At 40.2% G+C, this 23,261-nt stretch overlaps 1 protein-coding gene across 1 annotated transcript in view; it reads left to right on the forward strand.

Moving 5' to 3' along the window:
- Positions 1–14,360, forward strand: part of LOC134965586 (indolethylamine N-methyltransferase-like) — a 38,645-nt gene extending 24,285 nt beyond the window's left edge. Inside the window, exon 3 of the mRNA XM_063941941.1 lies at positions 13,849–14,360. Within this exon, the coding sequence (XP_063798011.1) occupies positions 13,849–14,359 (511 nt within the window). The 3' untranslated portion in view covers position 14,360. The remainder of the gene's footprint in view (positions 1–13,848) is intronic.
- Positions 14,361–23,261: the final 8,901 nt, after the last annotated feature.

The raw sequence follows: 23,261 nt of genomic DNA on the forward strand, positions 1-23,261 counted from the left end.
CTTGTTCATGCCTTGCCTCCCATCACATCGGAACTTGCAGACGTGTTTCTTGGGTTCACAACCGGACAGTGGAGAACATGGACGCTTTGTTTAACTATGCGGGGGCAACAAGAGACTCCACATTGAATTGGGAGTCTCCCACAGTATACGGGAGTGTAGGCAACTGTTATCTAATAGGACAAGTGATGCACCCACATTGTGCTCAGTTAGTACTGTGTGGATAATGGTGACGCCATTACTTATTGTATCTGCAATTTAAGCACTGGCAGCACCGTAGTAATAGCCGCCGCAGATCCCGTGGTGGCTTGGGGGCACCAGTGCTGACTGGCACAGACACCGGAGGTGAATAGAATGATTCTGACTGGCCACAATGTAGTCATCTTCCCACCCAGAGTTCTAACTTAGGCTCCCATAGCTCAGTTAGCTTCTGTATGCAGGAAGGAACAATCTACTCATAGCAAAATGCGGCATGGTATAAGGGGGCATCTTTCGTAACTCAACACCATGTACTGCAAACCAGAGAAATGTGCACTGTATACCCTCCAAATGATCAGCATGATGTCTGCAAGGCTGGACACAAGCAGTGGCGTAAGTTCGTCACAGACGCCCGGAGGCAAGATAAATATTGGTGCCCCCCCCCCACCTCTATGTTTAGACAAATATATATAACAGTGAGAGAGAGAGAGAGAGAGAGAGAGAGAGAGAGAGAGAGAAGGTTATAGGCAGCACCCAGGAGGTTGGATAATTCAGTATTTTTTAAATGCATACAATGCATCATAGGGGTGGGGAGCACCAATAGTTATCCTGCCGACTATATTTTTATTCCGCCATTCTTCAAAGCATAACGGTGTATGCTTGAAGAAAATTCCAAAGGACAGTTCTTGCGGTAAGAGCTGTTCTTTGCGGTGATAGGTCTTCTAGGTTAATGACCCGGAATCCTATCTGCGCATGTGCGGGCTGACGCACGCCGCTGGGGGTTGCTGGAAGGGATCCAATTGGGCAGCAGGACCTAGCAAAGGGGGGGGGGGGCAGATGGAGCAAGGGATAAGGTAGGATGGGGTTTGTTGGTGACTAATGTGTAATATATTTATATATATATATATATATATAGAAAGTAGAAGTTGGTGGCACTCAAGCAGGCTTAATCAGTGTGAAGATAAAATTTCCTTTATTTGCCTACATGTTTCGGGGAAATTTTCCCCGAAACATGTAGGCAAATAAAGGAAATTTTATCACCTGCTGACCTGGAGGGCACCGCAGCAAAGGAATTCGTTCTCTTATATTGGAAGTGCCGGTATGACTTTTGAATTATATATATATATATATATATATATATATATATATATATATATATATATATATATATCACGGTATATCACAATGTAATTATTAGAATCTGTAATGACACCTTGTTCCCTCACCTCCTGGTGCCCCTTCTACTCCTCCTCTCCCCAATTACCAGAGACAGAGAGCAAATACAGTAGGGAGTGGAATCTGAGGCGAGCGCGGTTCTGCTTCTTCTAATAACAACACTGCCTCGCAGGGGTAAACGCGTGATTTTTATGTGTGTGCGCATATGTATACAGTATATATATATATATATATAAACACACACATATATAGCACACATGCATATGCCCCCCCCCATACACACACATACGCACCTCAGAAAATATAGGCTGCTGCAATCATAGCCTTCCCAGCAAACATTGGCTGTTGTAGTCATCAACTGTAAACCCCACCCCTCCATATACATACTTACCCACCCAGTGCCAGATTAAGGTCTACATAGGCCTGGAGCTGAAATTTATGAAGGGCTTATTGTGTGCCACCGCAGAGGATGTGACCACTGGTGTGGGGGCATGACCAGTGCTGTGGGAGAGTGGTCTGCAAAGGGTGTGTGGCCTGTGCCATGGCTTATTACTAGCACAATTGAGGGCATAGCTAGCGCCTTCCTTCAACCAGCTCAATCTCCCTCCATTCGTCACTTCTACCAATAGTGTAATGTAAGAGTCTGCAAATTAAAGTGAAATACCCCTGGTAAGTCCAGGTGTATCCCAGGATATTTAACTCCTGACCAGTAAGCGATTATCTAATATGGGCATACTTATTATAATATTTCATCAAATGGCATTCCATCCAATGCCTGTGTTTTTATTCCATTTAATAAAGGTTTATCACTATTGAGTACCTCCCTTTTGACTCTTATCAAAATTCCTCTATAATTACTCCTGAGAAATGGTTTTGTAGCCACGATCTGAGGAAACATGGATCTGCTCATTTGAATGGAAGAACAGACCATCAATAAAGCTGATGCTGATTGACAGCCCAGCTAGTATCTGAATAAACTCTGGTATCCTATTAATTGAAAAGCTTTTCAGTGCAGCTATCTCCCAATCCTATCATCATTCAATTCAGAAAATCCACACATTTTACTTTCCATTTTGGGGTCAATTCTATTCAGCGACAGTTGAATAGCGCTGGGAATTAGCTCCCAACGCTATGCAATTCAGCTCCAGTTAAGTAGGCGATGGCCCGTTCTCACCGACTAAACAGGTTGTTTTGTCAGGAGAACGGGATTCCTCCTACTTAACTCCCCGGCGCGAGGCTTATTCCCGAAAGAATCAGCCTTGCGGCAGCACTTTTGTTGTGTTTCTTCTCTCAACTCCCGGTGCTATTCAACTGTCAGTGAATTGAATAGACCCCTTTGTTTGCAATACTGGGATAATACACTATGACGACTTTGTCATTTTATTGCATCATAAAAAAACAGTACATTGAGGGGAACCAGCACGCATATTCCAGATGGGATAGAAGACGTCCCATAACTAAGAAGGCTTACAAAAGCTTGATATCTATAGTTAAGGTATAACACGGCTCATTATGAGCAGGATCTGAATACCTGATGTTATATATATTAAAAGACCATCCATCACAGTATTTGCATAGCAAGATCAAGGGCGTATCTATTTCACATAGTGCATATATATATTTTATTGCTTACAACAATTTTTTGTACATTGGGGGTCATTCCGAGTTGATCGCTCGTTGTTTTTTTTTCGCAACGGAGCGATCAATCGCTAACGCGCATGCGCAATGTTCACACTGTGACTGCGCCAAGTAAATTTGCTATGCAGTTAGGTATTTTACCCACGGCTTTTTCATCGTGCTGGTGATCGTAATGTGATTGACAGGAAGTGGGTGTTACTGGGCGGAAACTGGCCGTTTTATGGGTGCGTGCGGAAAAACGCTACCGTTTCTGGGAAAAACGTGGGAGTGGCTGGAGAAACGGGGGAGTGTCTGGGCGAACGCTGGGTGTGTTTGTGACGTCAAACCAGGAACGACAAGCACTGAATTGATCGCAGATGCCGAGTAAGTCTGGAGCTACTCAGAAACTGCTAAGAGGTGTGTAATCGCAATTTTGAGAATCTTTCGTTCGCAATTTTAAGAAGCTAAGATTCACTCCCAGTAGGCGGCGGCTTAGCGTGAGTAAATCTGCTAAAAGCAGCTTGCGAGCGATCAACTCGGAATGAGGGCCATTGCTACAGTATTATGTTACGTATACTTCCTGAGTGTTACTTTTGTATGGATATGTAGGAAGGGACCCATTACTGTTGTTACTATATCTTCCATTACTAGATCAGCCTCACTCTAGACCTGATGTTACATCCCGCTATGTTCTGGATGTCTGACACCCCACTGTTGGATTATTTGTATTAACTGTTTGGCTAGATACATATAAGCAGTGACACTGGAGTCTGCAATGTTGACGATATAGATGGCTAGAGAGGTAGCATGGCAATGCAGGTGTCCAGCAGAGCAATGGTTGTAAACAGTAAGATGGAAAGAAAACAGCCTAGGATCGCTGTTATATAGGAGTACTGCCGTCACTCTGCAGGGGACCATGCTATGTTGGCTGCCAGTGGCTGGAGGGTACTTGAGCCCTGAAGTCAGAGGCTTAAATTGAATTAGGCATACAGCGGAGCCAATCCGACTTTAATAGTTTGATGGGTAAGCCAAAACCTGATTTTAGTACAGTATATTACATTAAGGTGACAATGCCTGCTGCATTTATTCTGAAAGTATCTTCACTTTAATATGGATCATGCAAATTCCACTGTCTCCAAATTCAAATGTAAGTATTACTGCCTGTGCTACACTACCTCACCCAGCATATTGCAGTGCCTACCATATAATACTGAGACCATTATAGTGCATGCCATATAATACCGAGAGCATAGCAGTCACCACCATATAACACAGGGAGCATTGCAGTCACTGCTTTATAAGATAGACGGGTCAATTCAATTTGCCGACAGTTGAACAGCGCCAGGAATTAGCTCCCAAAGCTATTCAATACAGCACCAAGTGACACTTAATTGTCGGGAATTCTTCTCTCACCTCCGGGGGGATGCGAGAGGAAATCCGACAAAAGTGCTGGTGCGCGGCCGGCGCAAGGGTGATTCTGTCGGGAATCAGTATCGTGCCGGGGAGTTAAGTCAGAGAATGTCCGTTCTCCCAACAAATCAACCTGTTAAGTACGGGAGAACAGGCATTCGCCGACTTAACATGAGCTGAATTGAATAGCGACGGGAGCTAATTCCCGGCACTATTCAACCGTTGGCAAATTGAATTGACCCAGAGAGCATGGCAGTGACTGTCATATAATACAGAGCATTGCAGTGACTGTCATATAATACAGCGAGCATCGCAGTGACCGCAATATAATGCAGAGGACATCGCAGTGACTGTCATATAATACAGCGAGCATCGCAGTGACCGCAATATAATGCAGAGGACATCGCAGTGACTGTCATATAATACAGCGAGCTTCGCAGTGACCGCAATATAATGCATAGGACATTGCAGTGACTGTCATATAATACAGTGAGAATTGCAGTGACCACAATATAATGCGGAGGACATCGCAGTGACTGTCATAAAATACAACGAGCATTGCAGTGACCGCAATATAATGCAGAGGACATCGCAGTGACTGCCAAATAATACAGAGAGAATTGCAGTAACTGTCATATAATACAGAGCATCGTAGTGACTGCCATATAATACACAGAGCATCACAGAGGCTGCCATATAATACAGAGAACATCATAGTGACCACCATATCATACAGAGAGCGTCAGTGAGCACCATATAATACAGAGAGTGTCAATGACCACCACATAATACAGAGAATATCAGTGACTGCCATATAATACTTAGACCACCAGGTACTGTAAAATAAAATGCAGTCCAAACCAAACAAGAAATAAATAAATTGTCTTGCTTTCTGAAGAGTATGTCAGTGGTAAATGTGGCAATTTATACTAGAAATAACCACATGGACAAAGGCTGCTGTGGTTGAAAGGTCATAACTTGATTTATTAAAAGTATCACCCTGATCTTTTACTGAATTTTTGGGTTGCAAAGCAGAACGCTACAAACACTCAGCTCCAGCCAAATGATTCTAAACTAAAATAGGAGGCAACTTATCTGCCACCTCCCACCCCGTGACAAGTGTAAGCTGAGCTGCGTAGACTCACAACCCCTTCTAACAGACATTACGAGCATGTCCACAGGGACGGATACCCAGTAAGAGGATGACCTCCACCAAACAAAAGCTGGAATGGCAGATTGAGGTATCCCGCCACCAAAAGCAACAGTGCCAAACAACAAAGGAGGAATCGCATACTCACTACCAGATGACCCTGGAATCACCTTACCATCTAGCACAGACAGCAGCAGCAGCAGCATGAACAATGACCACTTCAGATGGAACAGGACCCCCACAGCACAACCAAGGGAACCGCCATCACCGCCGGACAGCAGCATTTAGAGTGCTAGGCGAGACAGAGCGGAGAAACACAGATGGCAGCGCACCCGCAGGCTCAGCAGCAGGAAGACCCTGAGCGTAGGAGAGGGCCAGGTGGAGGCAGGGCAGGGACATGGGGGGGGGGAGGGGGAAAGAGGGGAGGGTGAGCAGTCAAACAGCCACATGCGAAGAGGACAGATGGGTGTAAGGAAAACGGAGATGACCAGGACTGGGCGGGGGGTGGGAAGACTGGAAGTAGGTGGAAAAAGTAGATGGGTGGGGAAAAAAGGCCATTATGAGGAGGATGGTAAAAAAAAAGGGGGGAGCAACCAGACAGATAGGGAATAGAAGGTGAAAGGGACAGGAGGAAACAAAATCAGAAAAAAAGATGAAATAGAAAGGAATTTGGGGGGGGGGAGGGGGACCAGGTGCGCAGGAAGGCATGATGCTGCAGGGGCAGTATAACAAAGTGCCGATAAATATACCCCCAATGGTTGTAATAAAATAAAAGCCCCAGTATTAACCCACACTTGCTGCACAGGACACGCCAACAATCCCAAGGTTACGATTAATGCATAACCCGGCGCTGCACTTTCTACTATAAGGGGGTAAGGAAGAGACGAGTTAGGAAAAAACTATAGAAATGTCCGCCGCAAACTAAAAACCTCTGTTCTGCTTCTACCCGCTTCTTATGTCAGCTGCTGGCAGCACAGTGGTTTTTAGTTCTGACAGCGGACAGGAAGGGGGGAGAAACAGGAGCGCATACCACCGGCCCGGGTGAAGCAAGTAGGTGGTCCCGAGGCTGGAGGGGCGACGCGGGCAAGGAGGAAGCCTGCTCGGGGTGGAGACCGAACAAAGCGGCTGCAAGAGGGGAGGCGGGACACGGCCGGGAAGAGCCGACGGTTGGGGACGGCTCCTCGGACTACAGGGGAAGGGAGGACAGGCTGCGGCGGCGCTGGGCCGGAGCAGAGAAAAGGCTGGTGGAATCGAGGGAGCGTCAGGAGGCCGGCGGGCAGGGGGGGTTTCTCGGTAGTCAGAGCCCCCCCCCCTGTCGTCGTATGCGCGCATGTCTCCTCGCACGTGAGTGTGTCCCCTGCAGCAGCCTCCCCTCTTCCTGACACCTACAACGCACAATAGGTGAGCGCTGGAGGAATTACAGGCATGAGTGAGTCTGAGTCATTGCGGCAGGCACAGGTCTGGAGACAGGTGCCCCCTTGAGGCCAGGAGCCCGGCGGCAGCCGACTCCACTGCCTCCCGGAGTTCCGCCACTGGACACAAGGCATCAAATCAGCACAAGCCTCAGCTACTAATACCAATTTGTTTGTATTTTTTTTAAAAACCCGTAAGGGCAGCCAGATAAGAGCATACTGTATATATTAAAAACATGGCTACCTGCTAGCTCAGAGATTGGGAGGGAGTAGGGGGGATAGAGGAACATAAAAGTCCTAAAAACCAATGAAAGTAGCCATCTAAATGTACTACTCCATAATGCCATCCTTCCCACCTACAGCACCCACACTAAAAGATCACCTTCCTAACTCACATCAAAAATAAATAAATAACATACAATGAAAATGATGAGTACAAACAATATTATAAGTTCTTAACCGTAGGAGCCCTGTGCACTGCTGGATCCTCAGTGTGGTGTGTGGGGTCGACATGGACGGTGGGGAATGGCGGGACACAGAGGGGCGGGGCTTGTGTGAGGGGTGGGCCCTCAGCTGTAGAATGGCTGCCGCTGCTGTGCCTGTACCAGGGAAAAACGTTTCTTGTCTCTGTGGGTGGGGTGGGGAGAAGATAGACCCGGCCAGGGGGATCGGCAGTAAAGGGCCTTGACACTGCTGTCCTGCAGCAGCTGATATTTTGGAGTGGAAGAACGCCTTTCCAATACGGCATGTCCCTGTATTGTTAAGCCACCCACTCTCCTCTAGCCTCTCACAGTGCACATCTGCTCCGTAATTCACTTGTGGCAGAATCCAGTCTTGGCCTGCAGCTCTTGTCCAGCAGCACTGAGGCCGGCTGCAGAGAACACACTGAAGAGTCTCCGCTCAGCCTGCCTCTGCACAGTCTGCAGTACAGCCACCGCTACACACACAACAATGGCAGTGATGTCTCCCATGTAAGCCCCGCCCCGAGCATTTCTGGACTCGCACATGCGCAGTACAGATTTTCCCTGATGGACCCTACAAACTGGGAGGCAAAGCAAGGTTTGCGGGGTATCGGGAGGCTCAATTAAAAATCGTGAGCCTCCTGCTAAATGCGGGAGGGTAGGCAAGCTTGCTTCAAAAGTAAGCGTGCAAAATATACACTGCACCGTCAGCCTATTTCACATCTGATCGCAGCAGCAAATTTCTTGGCTAATGAGCAAAATCATGTGCACTGCAGGGTGTGGGGCAGATGTAACGTGCAGAGAAAGTTAGATTTGGGTGTGGTGTGTTCAAACTGAAATCTAAATTGCAGTCTAAAAATAAAGCAGCCAGTATTTACCCTGCACAAAATAACCCACCCAAATGTAACGCACTCAGCACATGTTATATCTGCCTCCCCTGCAGTTCACATGTTTTTGCCCATTAGCTAACAAATTTGCTGCTGCGATCAGATCTGAATTAGCCCCTGTGTCTTATAAAACAGCACCATCATTTGTTTAATTACCATAGGAATTTTTTGCCTTTTTAAAAGGATGCTTTGCTACAGTAAATCTAAAAATAAATATTTGGCGTGTAATGAGGTCATAGGGATTAGTATTCAAGTTATTCCCATTCAGTGCACCAATCCCATAAATTGATATATTGATTAATATTAGTTATATTCTTGAACATAAAGGGTATAATTCTGAGTTACACCCATGTGCAGCTGAGTCTTTTGCCCAGACACGCTTGCGTCCTTATGCTAATGCCGCGGATTATTTAATTAATACGTATGTCACCAATTTACAGAGACTTGCAGTGGTGCAAATCATCGGATGCACCATCAAAACTTTCACTAGCCCTATGGCATGTGCAGTTTCTCCATCCAAGTATGGCATCCTCTGTGAGCGGCTGTGCATCTTTCGATGCAGGTGTTTATAATAACAAGCCCATGACTTGCCTGCATTTACTAAGCCACCACCTGTTGCTTTCCAGGCACGTGCACTGGATTCCACAGATCGGTCATTCGCTTCTGTACTGCGTATCTGAGTGCTAACAATCGGGACACCTGCGCAGACGTATAACATCTGCAAATTGAGTGCAGCGTCGACAATGCATGTCACTCTGAATCAAGCCAAAGGGACACTTTTTTTTAACCTGGTGCAGGGGCCTGTGCTGTAACCTTTAGAAATATTTAATTTAATTTGATTTTCTTAACTTTAATATCAAAAACATACAATTGCTATCTGTTAAACAGTACCACTTTCTTGTTGGGAGCTTGTCCTTTTGAGTTGAGATCCTGGGTCCTACCACCTTGTTATTGGGAAATCCCTGCAGTTGTGCAGACCGATTTCTGGGTGATAGTCGGTAGATCACCCACATATGGTTGACACCCATTAAGTCGTCAGGTACAAAAGATCAAAAAGTTCAAATGATCTACATGAAAATGGTCAACACACAAATGGTCTACACAAGGATTTTTTTTAAAACTTTTCATACTTTACCATCTACATGGGCTACAACTGAGAATACTAATCTGTGCCAAGCACAATGGTAGCAGAGGGAGACACCTTGCCCAAACTGTGGTGAGCGAAGTAGTGCATTAATTGAGGTCACGTGGTTTAATATAGAAAATGGCACCCAAAAACACAAATTAATATTGTGCCAACTTCTGTGTGTCGACCATTTCAATGTTGAACTTTTGACTGTGTCAACCTTTTGTACCTGCCAACCGTTTCAAAAGTCTACCTTTTACATGTTGTCCAATTGACCCTGTTAAACCTTTGACCCTGTTCACCTATTGACCTAATTGTTGTCGACCCGATGAACCACACCCACACAGACCGGTGACTATCTGCAGGTAACAGACTGACGAGTGTCACACCCACTGCATTGTAAACAGGCAGAGAGATGATCATCTAACGAGGTGGTAAACTGTTGTGATAAAAGTTTCCTGTGGCCAGAGCATATAAAATAGCACCTGGTCCGGGATATTAGAGACACTAGGTGCTTTTGATGTATTTATATCCAGTAATAATAGGATCATTCTGTTAATCTGTATAAATGATTTGCAACTAGTTACAACATGCAGGGCTGCCATCAGAAATTGTGGGGCCCGGGACTGACAAAATAGACAGCCCTCCCCCCCCCCAAAAAAAAAAAAAAAGATTCTGATGCATGATACATATAGGTGGAGCATTGCTGACCTGCAGGAATGATTAACAGATACTATACCTGATATGCAGGGTAGGCTTGTTTGAAGAAGTCCAGCTCTCCAGGTATCGATGATACGAGACAGGGGTAGGCCCCTCTCTCTGTAAGGGCCTGGTACTCCAGTCCCTGAATTCCCCCCCTGATGGCAGCACTAACAGCATGTGCATAAGTGATCAGACCTGTTTTTAGCATATAATACTTATTTGTAAAAACATTGACCAAATATGAATAAAAATATAATAAATAAATAAATAAAATAAAAAGAAACATTGGGACAAATATATAAATTTGTTTCAATAAATTGTAGAAACAGTAACATTGCTGAATCACATAATTACACTGTGTCCTTTTTAATTAGTCTAGACTTCTCAATACAATTCATTGAAACATGGGGGTTTATTTAATAAGACTCGTGTTTCAGGCGATTTGGTGCGTGTTTAATCTCAATTTTTATCGGACATATTTTACTGCAACTTTTTGAATTCATGTACACAAATTTACTAAGCTGCCGAGTTTTCTATTTTCATACAGTATTTTCCGATATCGATGTGATTCGTATTGTCGGGCAGTGTTTTACAGGAGTAATTAGTAAAACACTGCCGGACATAACACAATGAAGCCCGTCAGCATCAGTGAGATCCGTGCAGGGCTTCATTGTGTACACGATGAGGTGTTAAAAGAGTTAGAAATCTTTAAAAAAAAAAGGTTGTTTTCCTTACAAATCAAAGAAAAAAATTGAGGTAGGGTCCCCCCTCCTAAGCATAACCAGCCTCGGCCTCTTTGAGCCGTTCCTGGTTGTAAAAATACAGGAAAAATATGACTGGGGTTCCCCCATATTTATACAACCAGCACCGGGCTACTGGAAAAGTGGACCGAGGGGCTACGTGGGACAATAGGTAAGTATGTGTGTGTGTGTGTGTGTGTGTGTGTGTGTGTGTGTGTGTGTGTGTGTGTGTGTGTAAGTGTGCATGTATGTAAAATAAAGCTTTACTTTCACGGTGTGTGTGTTGTTTTTTTTTGAGGGGGGGGGGTATTTTTTGTAGTAGAACTACAGGTACCAGCAAGCATGTTATTTCCCCACATGCTGGTACTTGTGGTTCTCCAAGTACCAAATTGCGGGGAGGCTTGCTGGGACTTGTAGTTCTACCACAAAAAAAACAATATTCTTATTTTTACACAAAGGCTATCAGCCTCCCATCCACCGCCCACGGATGGGGTGACAGCCTCGGGCTTCACCCCTGGCCCTTGGGTGGCTGGAGGGGGAACACTTGATTTAAGGGGTCCCCACTCCTCCAGGGAACCCTGGCCAGGGGTGACTAGTTGGGATGGTAATGCCACAGCCGCAGGGACCTATATAAAAGTGTCCCCCAGCTGTGGCATTATCTTTCTGTCTAGTGGAGCCCAGTGCTGGTTTAAAAAATACAGGGGACCCCTACATCTTTTGTTCCCCGTATTTTTTGAACCAGGACTGGATGCAGAGCCCGCTGCTGGTTGTATAAATATGTGGAGACCACAGTAATTTTTCCCCCTGTATTTCTACAACAAGGACTGTCTCAAAGAGCCAGATGCTGGTTATGCTTAGGAGGGGGGACCCTACCTCAATTTTTTTCTTTGATTTGTAAGGAAAACAGACCCTTTCCCACAGATAAGCTTGCACGGATCTAACTGATCCGTGCATGACTATCCAAACACGGCAGGAAAAAGCAGGTCTATTTTTTTGCTGCTTTTTTTTTATGATTTGCAAAAAAATACGACCACAATTGAACATTCACTGACAAACACCAAAATACGACTGAATACTAAATCACCATGTGTATGAACAAACAGCCGCATTTGACCGATGGTCTACTCATTTGTATTTCTACCCTCTGCCATGAAAACCATTACAAATAGCCCCAACACTGCTGACATTTGTGCTTAGTAAATTCCTGTGTTGACACCTTGAAAAAAAAAATTTCAGACAAAATTGGGACTTTAGTAAATAAACCCCATGGTATCTAAAACAATTAAACTTGTGAAAATGTTATGAAAATAGAATTACAGAAAAAACAAAAGAGCACATTGAATGAGTTTGACACATAAGAAAAATGAAGTTATCTTCTCTTGCTATTTACTAATACATAATGTTTAGAAAGTTTATTTAAACTATTGAAAGAAGCCAAATTCACAACTAATATGTTTTTTTTTTAAATAAAACGTTTGCTTACACAACAACAATACTTCACATATTTATAAATTGTATGGAGTAATCTAAGATATTTGAATAGGGAAGTGTAAGTCATTTTATTACTTTGCCACCTCAGGAGTACCTCCATTATTAATATTAAATTGTGCTGGTTGGTTTATCACAACTTATGTTTCAAATTAATTAGAAATGTGCAGTTCAGTTCTTTAGATATCTGAATCCATCTAAATTTTACAGATCCAAACTGAACCGAGTCCCGGTTCTGATCTCCCAAGAAGATCTGAGCTGAAATGATTCCCAGTTCAGATTTTCCAGCGATTCAGAATTCAGATTTTTAACTTGAATTTTGGGTTTTGAATTGCAAATAACATAATTTTAGCAGTTTGTAGCCATTTTCAAGAAATCCAAACCCCAAGATTAGGATTTGAAATTAGAATTCCAAAACAAAACGCTTGAGGTTGGTTTTACAAAACCAAAACACAAGGATGAAATGAAAATCAAGCTCAAAACACAACACTCCATGCACATCTCTAATATTAGTAACAACAAAAAAAGATAGGGTTAAAATCTTGCGCCTAAAGCAGCAGCCTACGTCCTTGTTTCTAAGTTATACCACAACTCCAAATAAATACCAAGCAAAAAAGAAAAACTTGAAGAGAAAGGTGCTACTTATAAATATAATCCTTCACAACAGGGCATAATTTATACACAGAGGTGGGCGTAGTCTTGATTTCTTCTCAGCAAATGTTTCTCCATATACACATATTCATACACATACAAAGGTCAGTATCACGATAATTGATGTGCTGCATGTTTTGACACAGTTGGAGGGGTCATTGAAAAATCCATAAAAGATACCTTTGTGTGAACATAGGGCTTTTGCCCAAGGTTAGTGTTGTGATGTTGTATCCTCTGTATTGGTGTTTATAGATAAGCATAAGAGGCTCACCAATCCCATTTTTCTTTGTATGTGGCACATCTCTAAAATTAATCATGAGAGGGAGAGGACACTTGGAGTGTTGATAATTTACAGTTTATTAAGACAAATAGAAGATTTTATTACACTGGTTGAAAACCTATGGGGGTCCATAAAAATGTGACCTAGAAGTTGTTCCGAGTGCCACATTGAAAATAGAAAGAAGCCTACTCATCCCAACCTTTGAGGATGTTGTAAAAAAACAAAACTAAAAAACCTCTTCACCCATTAAATGTTTTTTAATTAGTCCTTCGCCACAAAAAATAAACTATTTACTATTCAAACCCCCACTCAGTGAGATCCTCAATCACCAGTTTACTTTTACAGAGGACTCTTAAGGAGACATGAAATTTGGTTATAGTTTTGCCTTTTAAATAATTGCAACCTTAAGACATTGGGCAGACTGATCAGAATCCCAAAATCACTCCCATAAACTTTCACAAACACATAACACATTTCTATAAAACTGTACACATTTGTAAGAGATTCTTACGATTTTTAAACTGACCCTTCTTATATCTATTTTTTTTTTTAGTGGCCAATATGATGATAAAGTATTGAAGGTGAAGACAGGAATAACAGAGATCATACAATGTGACCTTAAAAAAGAAAATCTCACAGACCCTGTGGTGCTCCCACTAGCAGACTGTCTAATCACTGCCTGGCTGCTTGAGATCATCAGCAAAGACAAAGATGAATTTAAAAGCAATCTGAAGAAATTTCTTAAATTGTTAAAACCTGGAGGAAGTGTAATATTAATTGGGATTATAAATGCCACTTATTATACAGCTGGGCGGGAGAGATTGTATGTTCTTACATATGATGAGAATTTTTTAAAAAATGTTCTTATTGGAGAAGGGTTTATTATTGACCACTGTGATATTCTCAACAGAACATCAGTAAGTGATCTTATTGATTATAAGGCAATTTCATTCATCTCAGCTCACAAGGTAATTCTGACAGATGGCCAAAGTCCAGGGTCTGGAACTCCGGTATCACTTGGAATACCAATGCCTGAGTCCCATACCTCGGCATCCCAACTGTAAGAATGCCAGCGTTTTAAAATTTTTAGTCACAGGGAGGGGGGTTTAGGTTGTGGGGGCAGGGATAGGTTTAGGCTGTAGGGGGAGGGTTAGTGTTAGGCTGTGGGGAAGGGAAGGTAAGTTATAGGCTGTAGAATAGGGGGTTAGGTTTAGGCACCACTGGGGAGGGTTAGAGTTTGGCTGCAGGGAGGAGGTTAGACTTGGACTGCAGGAGGGGAGAGTTAGTATTATGGGGATAAGGGGGAAGGGATTTTGTGCATCAGGATGCCTGTTTCAGTCATATGACAACCATCATCCCATCCACCAGCATTTCATATGTATTCCGCTCACAAAGATGAGTACTGTAGGTGTAAAAGTAAATAAAACTAATAAGCATTACAGACCTTGACATCCATAATAAAGCAATTTCAAAAATATTGAATAAATGAAAAATAATGTTAAATTAACTACTTCATTCAGGCTTTCTTTCCCAACACTCCACAGAGACGATACTGACTAAAGTAGTGAATGATTTTGTCTCTGCGAAGTCTAAGGGCCTTTACTCATTAAGATTTTTTCTAGATCTCTCTGCTGCTTTTGATACTGTTGACCACTCTCTTCTCATACAAACACTACAATCCCTAGGTCTTCAGACGCAGACCTTTCTTGGTTCTCATCCTACCTATCTAATTACTCTTTCAGTGTCCACCTCTCTGAATCCTCCTCCTCTCTGCTTCCTCTATCAGTTGGAGTACCGCAAGGAAAAGTTTTAGGCCCACTGCTTTTTTCAATCAATTCCACAGATTTGTCACCATCTGTATTGGTCCATGTCACTGAATGTCTTTCTGCCATTTCATCCTGGATGTCATCTTGCCAACTCAAACTTAACATTTCCAAAACAGAAATAATTATATTTCCACCAACCAGTAGTAGTTACTAACCTTATGTCTATCACTGCTGAGAACTTGACAATCGATCCTACCACATAATCTCACTGCCTAGGTGTTCTCCTTAACTCTGAAATGTCCTTTGTTCCTAAAGTTCAATCTGTCTCAAAATAATGCTGCATGCATCTAAAAAACATAGCCAAAATATGACCATACCTTACACAGGACACTACAAAAGCTGTAATCCATGTTCTCCTTATCTCCCCAATTAATTATTGTAATAGTCTTCTTACTGGTTTTACAAAAAAAGACTCTAACCACTGCAATTCATTCTGAATGCAGAATGCAGTTCATTATCTACATAACAAATCAGTCACTCCATTGATTACCTGTATTCTACAGTATCCAATATAGAATACTTTTACATACATACCAGGCCATGAACCAAACTACACCAACATACATCTCTTCGCTTATCTCAAAATATCTACCAACCCAACCACTTTGTTATTCACAAGATCTACGGCTCTCATCCACACTCCCATTCATGACTGCAGGACATTCTTCAGACTGCACCCAATCTGTGGAATGCCCTCCCATGCACAAAAAGACTCTCCTCTAGTCCCCAAACCTTCAAGAATTTATTAAAAACTCACCTCTTAAGATAAGATAGTCAAATTCCAGAACTGCCCAACTTCATAAACTTTCCTAAACACTTAAATCCCCACTATACAGTTCACACATACACTAACATTTTTATTTTGGTGCATGGATGTTAAACAGGAGCTTAAACCATTTTGTGGCCTATGAGAAAATCCCCAGTCCCCGGACCTATCGATTTTGGTGAAGAAAGAAAATTCCAAAAGTGCCCCAATTTCTGTTTAAAACTTAAGGTACCATTACAAAATGTATCACTGAGTTGTTAGAAGTTGATTTCGGTGCATGATTTTTAAACATGAGCTTAAACCAATTTGTACATTAATTTCTGCTTTAAACTTTAGTTATCATTCCAGAATGTTCACTGAGGTGATAGAAGTTGATTTTGGTGCATGAAAACAGAAATAATTATATTTCCACCGACCAGAAGTAGATACCAACCTTATGTCTCTATCACTGCTGAGAACTGGACAATCAATCCTACCACATAATCTCACTGTCTAGGTGTTCTTAACATTGAAATGTCCTTTGTTCCTAAAATTCAACCAATTTCTGCTTTAAACTTTAGGTACCCTTCCAAAATGTATCACTGATGTGTTAGAAATTGATTTCGGTGCTTGATTTGTAAACAGTAGCTTAAACCATTTTGTGGCCTAATAGAAATTCCATAAGCCCTGGACCCTTAGATTTTGGTCAAATATTAAATTTCCAAAAAGTACTTTAATATCTGCAATAACTTGAGTACCATTCCAAAAAGTATCACTGAGGTGATATACATTTATTTAGGTGCATGATTTTAAACAGGAGCTTAAACCATTTTGTGGCCTTTGAGAAATCCCTAAGCACCATACTCTTTGATTTGGTAAAAAGTGAAAATTCCAAAAGTGCCCCAATTTCTGCTTTAAACTTTATGCATTATTCCAAAATGTATCACTGAGATGTTAGAAGTTGATTTTGGTGCATGATTTTTAAACAAGAACTAAAACCATTTTGTGGCCTTTGGGAAAGTCCCTGAGCCCCGGAAACACTGATTTTGGTCAAAAATTTAAATTCCAAAACAGCCCCAATTTCTGATTTACACTTTAGGTACCATTTAATAAAGTATCACTGAGGTGATAAACTTTAATTTCGGTGCATGATTTTTAAACAGAAGCTTTATACATGTTGAGCCCTTTGAGAAATTCCCTAAGCCCCGGACCCATTGATTTTGGTCATTAATTAAAATTCCAAAAGTGCCTTAATTTCTGCTTTAAACTTTAGGCACCATTCCAAAATGTATCACTGAGGTGTTAGAAGTTGATTTTGGTGCTTGATTTGTAAACAGTAGCTTAAACCAATTTGTGGCCTTTGAGAAATTGCACCCATAAATTTGCACCCATAAAATTGCACCCATAAATTTTGGTCAATAATGAAAATTCCAAAAGTGCCACAATGTCTGCTTTAAATTCCAAAACTACCCTACTTTCTGCTTTAAACTGTAGGCACCATTCCAAAATTTAGCAGAGGTGACAGACTTTGATTTTCGTGCATCATTTTTAAACAGCAGCTTAAAACATTTTGCGGCCTTTGAGAAATCCATTTGCACTGGACCCATTGATTTTGGAAAAAGTTAAAATTCCAAAAGTGCCCCAATTTCTAATTTAAACTTTAGCAACCATTCCAAAATGTATCACAGAGGTGTTAGAAGTTGATTTCGGTGCATGATTTTTAAACAGGAGCTTAAATCATTTTGTGTCCTTTGAGAAATTACCTAAGCCCTGGATCCATTGATTTTGGTCAAAATGAAAATTTCAAAAGTACCCCAATTTCTGCTTTAAACTTTAGGTACCATTTAAAAAAAGTATCACTGTGGTGATAGATGTTGATTTCGGTGCATGATTTTTAAAAAGTAGATTAAACCTTTTTGTGGCCTTTGAGAAAATTACCAAAGGCCTGGATCCATTGATTTTGGTCAAAAATGTAAGTTCCAAAAGTACCCCAATTTCTGTTTTAAACTTAAGGTACCATTCCAAAAAGTATCACTGAGCTGATAGACGTTTATTTTGGTGCATGATTTTTAAACATGAGCTTAAACCAATTTGTACAATAATTTCTGCTTTACACTTTAGTTATCATTCCAGAATGTTCACTGAGATGATAGAAGTTGATTTCGGTGCATGAAAACAGAAATAATTATATTTCCACCGACCAGAAGAAGATACCAACCTTATGTCTCTATCACTGCTGAGAACTGGACAATCGATCCTACCACATAATCTCACTGTCTATGTGTTCTCCTTAACACTGAAATGTCCTTTGTTCCTAAAATTCAACTAATTTCTGCTTTAAACTTTAGGTACCATTCCAAAATGTATCACTGAGGTGTTAGAAGTTGATTTTGGTGCATGATTTTTAAACAGGAGCTTAAATAATTTTGTGTCCTTTGAGAAATTAACTAAGGTCAATTTCAGGAAAGGGGAGAGAGGAGGAAACTGTTGCACAGGAATATAATATCTGTTCTTATATAAATATATAGCTGGATACCCCAAATCAAAATACTGTATTAATTAATCATACAGGTGATGGGGGTGCTACCACAGATTAGGTAAGAGTACCTATAGCAAAGATGGGGAAAAGAAGGGAAAGGATCTGTTTTTGGTGCACAGGGTAATGAATTGATTAAATAAAATATAACCTTTATTTCATCTCTTAAAAATTAGTGAATGTACTGACATGTTCTACAGTATTTCATGTCTGAAGGTCTGACTACTGCGAAATATTTAAAAAACACATATACAGTTACTGTGTAAACATAACAACACTGTGAGTAAAGAAAGACAAATACAATAAACATAAATGAAAAAACTGCTGAGCGTCTCTTTCGTATCTGTCCTCTATAATTAATGTCTCTGCAAATTCCTTATGTTATATTTCTGCTTCAAAGAATATTATAAATATTCATGAATTATAATATCCTTGTGCCTATATAGGGATTATAGTATATTGCCTGAGAAGAAAATAGTATACAATTGTATTTCTTGTGGTCATGGGTTTGTAACAAAGTATCACACTTGTGCTCTTGTAGAAAACCTTGGATCATTGCCCAGAAATGATGTTGAATGGAATTCTATAGCATAGTAATTATCTATATTCTGCTACTGGATGTATCCTTTCATATCAAATCCATTTAATAGAAGGTCATCATGATATATACATCCTCTTAATCCAAATGGAAATAGATAGGGCTAGTGTGCTAGATATTTATGTATAGAAGAATCTGTCCTGATGCACAAAAAAGTGGGAAGAGATATGATGAAATATAATTTATATCTCTCACATAAGATGTCAGATTTCAAAAATAGAGAAGTTCTTTACATAATGGGTAGGTCAAATAGTCACCTCTCACATATAGTGTCAGGTGTCGCTCACATATATTTCCACATTGAAAATTGGTGGATCATCTCTCACTTAAAGTGTCAGATGTAAAATCCCTCTACGTCTCACTCGCAATATCCAGTATTATGCGTTCAAGGTAGTGAGTGTATTTTAAAATGGTTTGTATATTAATGTCACCTGTGGATCTCTCATTTAATAATGTCAGGTCCTCATTGTGACTCAAAACCATACATGACCCCCTATCTGTTATTTTTCAATCTCCCAAGATCTCTCACTTCTAGGTGTCAGACCTTGCTAGAGCATAACTGGAATTAATTCACTATACGATCTCCTTTTCACTCTCATATAATCTTCCTTTGGTGACAGGTGAAATCCCCAGTGGATATATTACATAGCTAGCTTGCGTCCTATCTATAAGAGAAATAGGATCTAATATGACCTCCTTGTTATATAAATTCTTCTATATAGTCACTGTTCAATGATAATCAAATAAGCATGCAGATATCAATATATAGTATATGGTTGCAGGTAATTAAATTGTTCCACTATAGATCTATAGAGATCCTCATGCCCGTATCATACACATAAATCTTTATTATTGCACAGATATAAAAATAGCCATATATATGTCTCCCTATTATATTTGGAGATACCCGGACTATTATATGCAATCCGGCCGTTTTATTAGGGATATATCATGGATGTCATACACGGCCCCTTATCATAATGTCTAGATATTATTTGATCTCAGTATTTATAAAGGTACAGGCACTATATAGCATAGAAACAACTCATATATCACATAATTGTGTGACCAGGCATAAGTATATAATCATCTGAGCACTGAGATTAGAATGTTTAGGATGGACTATCCCTGCATATATATATAATTTGTAGCAGGTAGTCTAGATTGAATAATAAAGTGATCACAATAGTCTGTGTTTCTATAAATCACTGCACTGTGATATATATAATTTGTAGCAGGTAGTCTGGATTAAGTAATAAAGTGATCACGATAGTCCTTGTTTCTATAAATCACTGCACTGATACATATTATTATGCTACTATATAATCTCCATTAATGTAATAAGCAGTTCGGATATAATGTGCACATTTCAATAAGACATGAGAGACAGGTACATAGGACGCTCAGGCCCTACGTACGTTTCGCATTTGCTTCGTCAGGGTAACCTGAGGCAGCGGGTGAAGTGTCCTTTGATCCCGTCTGCTGCCAATCAGTGCATCTCGCGGGTAATTCAAATCCTGTGACGTGTCAAAGTCCCTTAAGGCCGCTCGTGTCCCTATGTGCTTAATTACAGCCCCAGGTCCATTGGAGCCATTCGTATCCCTGTGTAATTAATCACAGCCCCCAGTCAGCAGTCAGTGCTTTATGTGGGTCATTCAGATCTTATGATGCATTGCGGTTCATTGAAGCCACTGATCTCCCTATGTGTTTTAATACACAGATTACAATTTAAATCTTTGAGTTTTTAAGTTTTTAAATGTTTTTAATTTGTAATTTTTTTATTTTTTTATTTTTGGGTATCTATATATCTATGTGTTGGTCTCCCAATGTAATTGAACATGTTGTTGTTATTCCAGTGTCATACCCAATATATTATTTGTAAAATTCCCAATAAAGATTCTTATTATTAGCTTATAAATTAATGTTTATTTATAACAAAAGGTCTCTCTTCGTCTCCATCAAAAATTATTTTCTCATTTATAACCAATGAATTGTGCCAAATATCTATATTTTATTTATATAAAACAAAATAAATAATAAATATATCTACAGTATGTGAATATTAATTAAAAATTATTATACAAAAGTGTGTGTAATGATGGTAAACCATGTGCCATTGTGAGTAAATATGTGTTAAAAACATCTAATTTAGATCACTATGTATTGTGATGTTATCTAATTTTATGGTGCTGGTTGTGCACTTGGGCTGTATAAATTGTACTAGTGGTTAACAGTGTATGATGTCAATAATAAGTGATATACTACTGAAAAAACGTATGAAGAGAGAAATTGTGTCGTGAAAAACTCAATCCGTGTTAAACCTAAAACTAAACTTGCATAATGTGATGTGTCAAAAAATACTGTGTTGAAAGAAAAAAGGGGAAAAATAAAATGGGTAAAAAATGATATATTCAATTAATTCTACTTTGTATGCCTCGGTGGACTTCATTCATGTATGCCACCTGATTGTTCATACGAGGAATCTTCACCAATAAGCAGATAGTATTTTGGAAGGTAAGTATTAGGTTCTTAATGGTATTTCTATAAGTATTACTGCTTTATACGTCTCAGTGGATTACATTCATGCATGCCACCTATTTGATCATACGAGAAATCTTTACCAATGGGTAGGTAGTATTTGGAAGGTAAGTATTAGATTCTTATTGGTATTTCTACACCTATTACATAATATTCCATATATTATTAGTATACACAGGTGTATATTTTATACATACGGTAAGTCCAACATATTTAGGAGAAACACACATATATATATATATATATATATATCTTTTCAAATTAAAATAATAATATTGTGGATTTAAAAAAATGGTGGAATAAAGCCACCTTTGAGAACTATTTAAAATTGAATATTATCCCAAAGGGTTTAACACCGAAAATCTTTCCCTCATATGAGCTGGCAAATGACACACTAAAGGAAGCTTGGGAAAAAGTTCTGACACAATGTGCCCTGGATCTGATGGGGATTCTTGTAAAACATGATGAACTCACACTAGTAAAATGTAATCATGAAATCTCAACCCTAGGAGATAAACTTAAAAACCATGAAAGTTTAGAAAAATTTCAACAGATTTATAATAAATATAAAAAGGAAATTGAGCAATACGAAAAAGTGATCATGGACAGAAAAAGAAACAAAATGCAGAGGGACAAAAATTATTACTCTAATAATAGAGTTTTGAAATGGAAAATAAGATCATCCAAATTAGAACCAGACAACTCACTGAATTATACAACATCTGATATGGATTCATCAGAAGGGGAAGGGACGAGTACCAGCAACTTCCAGAAGGAGAGGGTTTTTTTTAGGACAAACACCCAGGTACTCAAGGTTCAATTCAAACACAAGAGGACAAGGAGGGGGAAGGGGAACAAGAAGGAAAAGGGAAGAAAGAGACTGGAGGGAGGAACCACGGGAAAGGAGACACTACAGGAAATAGAAACAGTATATACCGACTCATTGAAAATAATTAATTTATCTTCAAGGATCCTTACTCCAGGCCAAATTAAACTCCTCAATAAGGGTCTGTCTTTTTCGCCCCACAAAAAGTTTGATCGTTTTGAATGCGAGAAGGATCTTAACCTTTTCACACGCAAAATACTACTGAAAAATTTTTTTCCAAGAAAAATGAAAATTAATAAACAGAGTGGGACCAATGATGATATGCTCTCTGTGGAGAACCAAATGGACCCAGACTTTTCTGAAGAACAATCAGCAATCTCCATATTAGAAGAATTACAATGGAAGAGAGAAACAGACTCAAGAATAAGTCAGACTCCAACGACCCTAAAACTAAGAAAGAAATCTTCCTTCTTCCCGGATTTTTAAATTTGTCCCCCTGCCAAAGTATTCCTAGATCTTGTCTCCAAAGACCTTGATAATTTGAAAGAACTGGGAATTTCGGATCGAAAGACATGCTCTGAGGGAAATGGAACAGTGGCAAGATATAATTATAAAACCCTCAGATAAAGGGGGCAATATTGTATTATGGCCCCGAGAGATGTATGTGGCAGAAATATCAAGACAGCTACAAGATCAAGAATGTTATAAATGTCTGATTTTTAATCCCACTAGCAACTACAAAAATCTTTTTACGATGGTATCATAAGGAAGGCCCATCAGAATGGGATTATAACAAATCAAGATAAAGAGTTTCTCAGAGTAGATCATCCCAAAACTCCCACATTCTATTTACTAACAAAGATATACAAAAACCAACACAAGCCTCCTGGCAGGCCA

Source organism: Pseudophryne corroboree, chromosome 10, assembly GCF_028390025.1.
Source record: "Pseudophryne corroboree isolate aPseCor3 chromosome 10, aPseCor3.hap2, whole genome shotgun sequence".
Lineage (NCBI taxonomy): Eukaryota > Metazoa > Chordata > Amphibia > Anura > Myobatrachidae > Pseudophryne > Pseudophryne corroboree.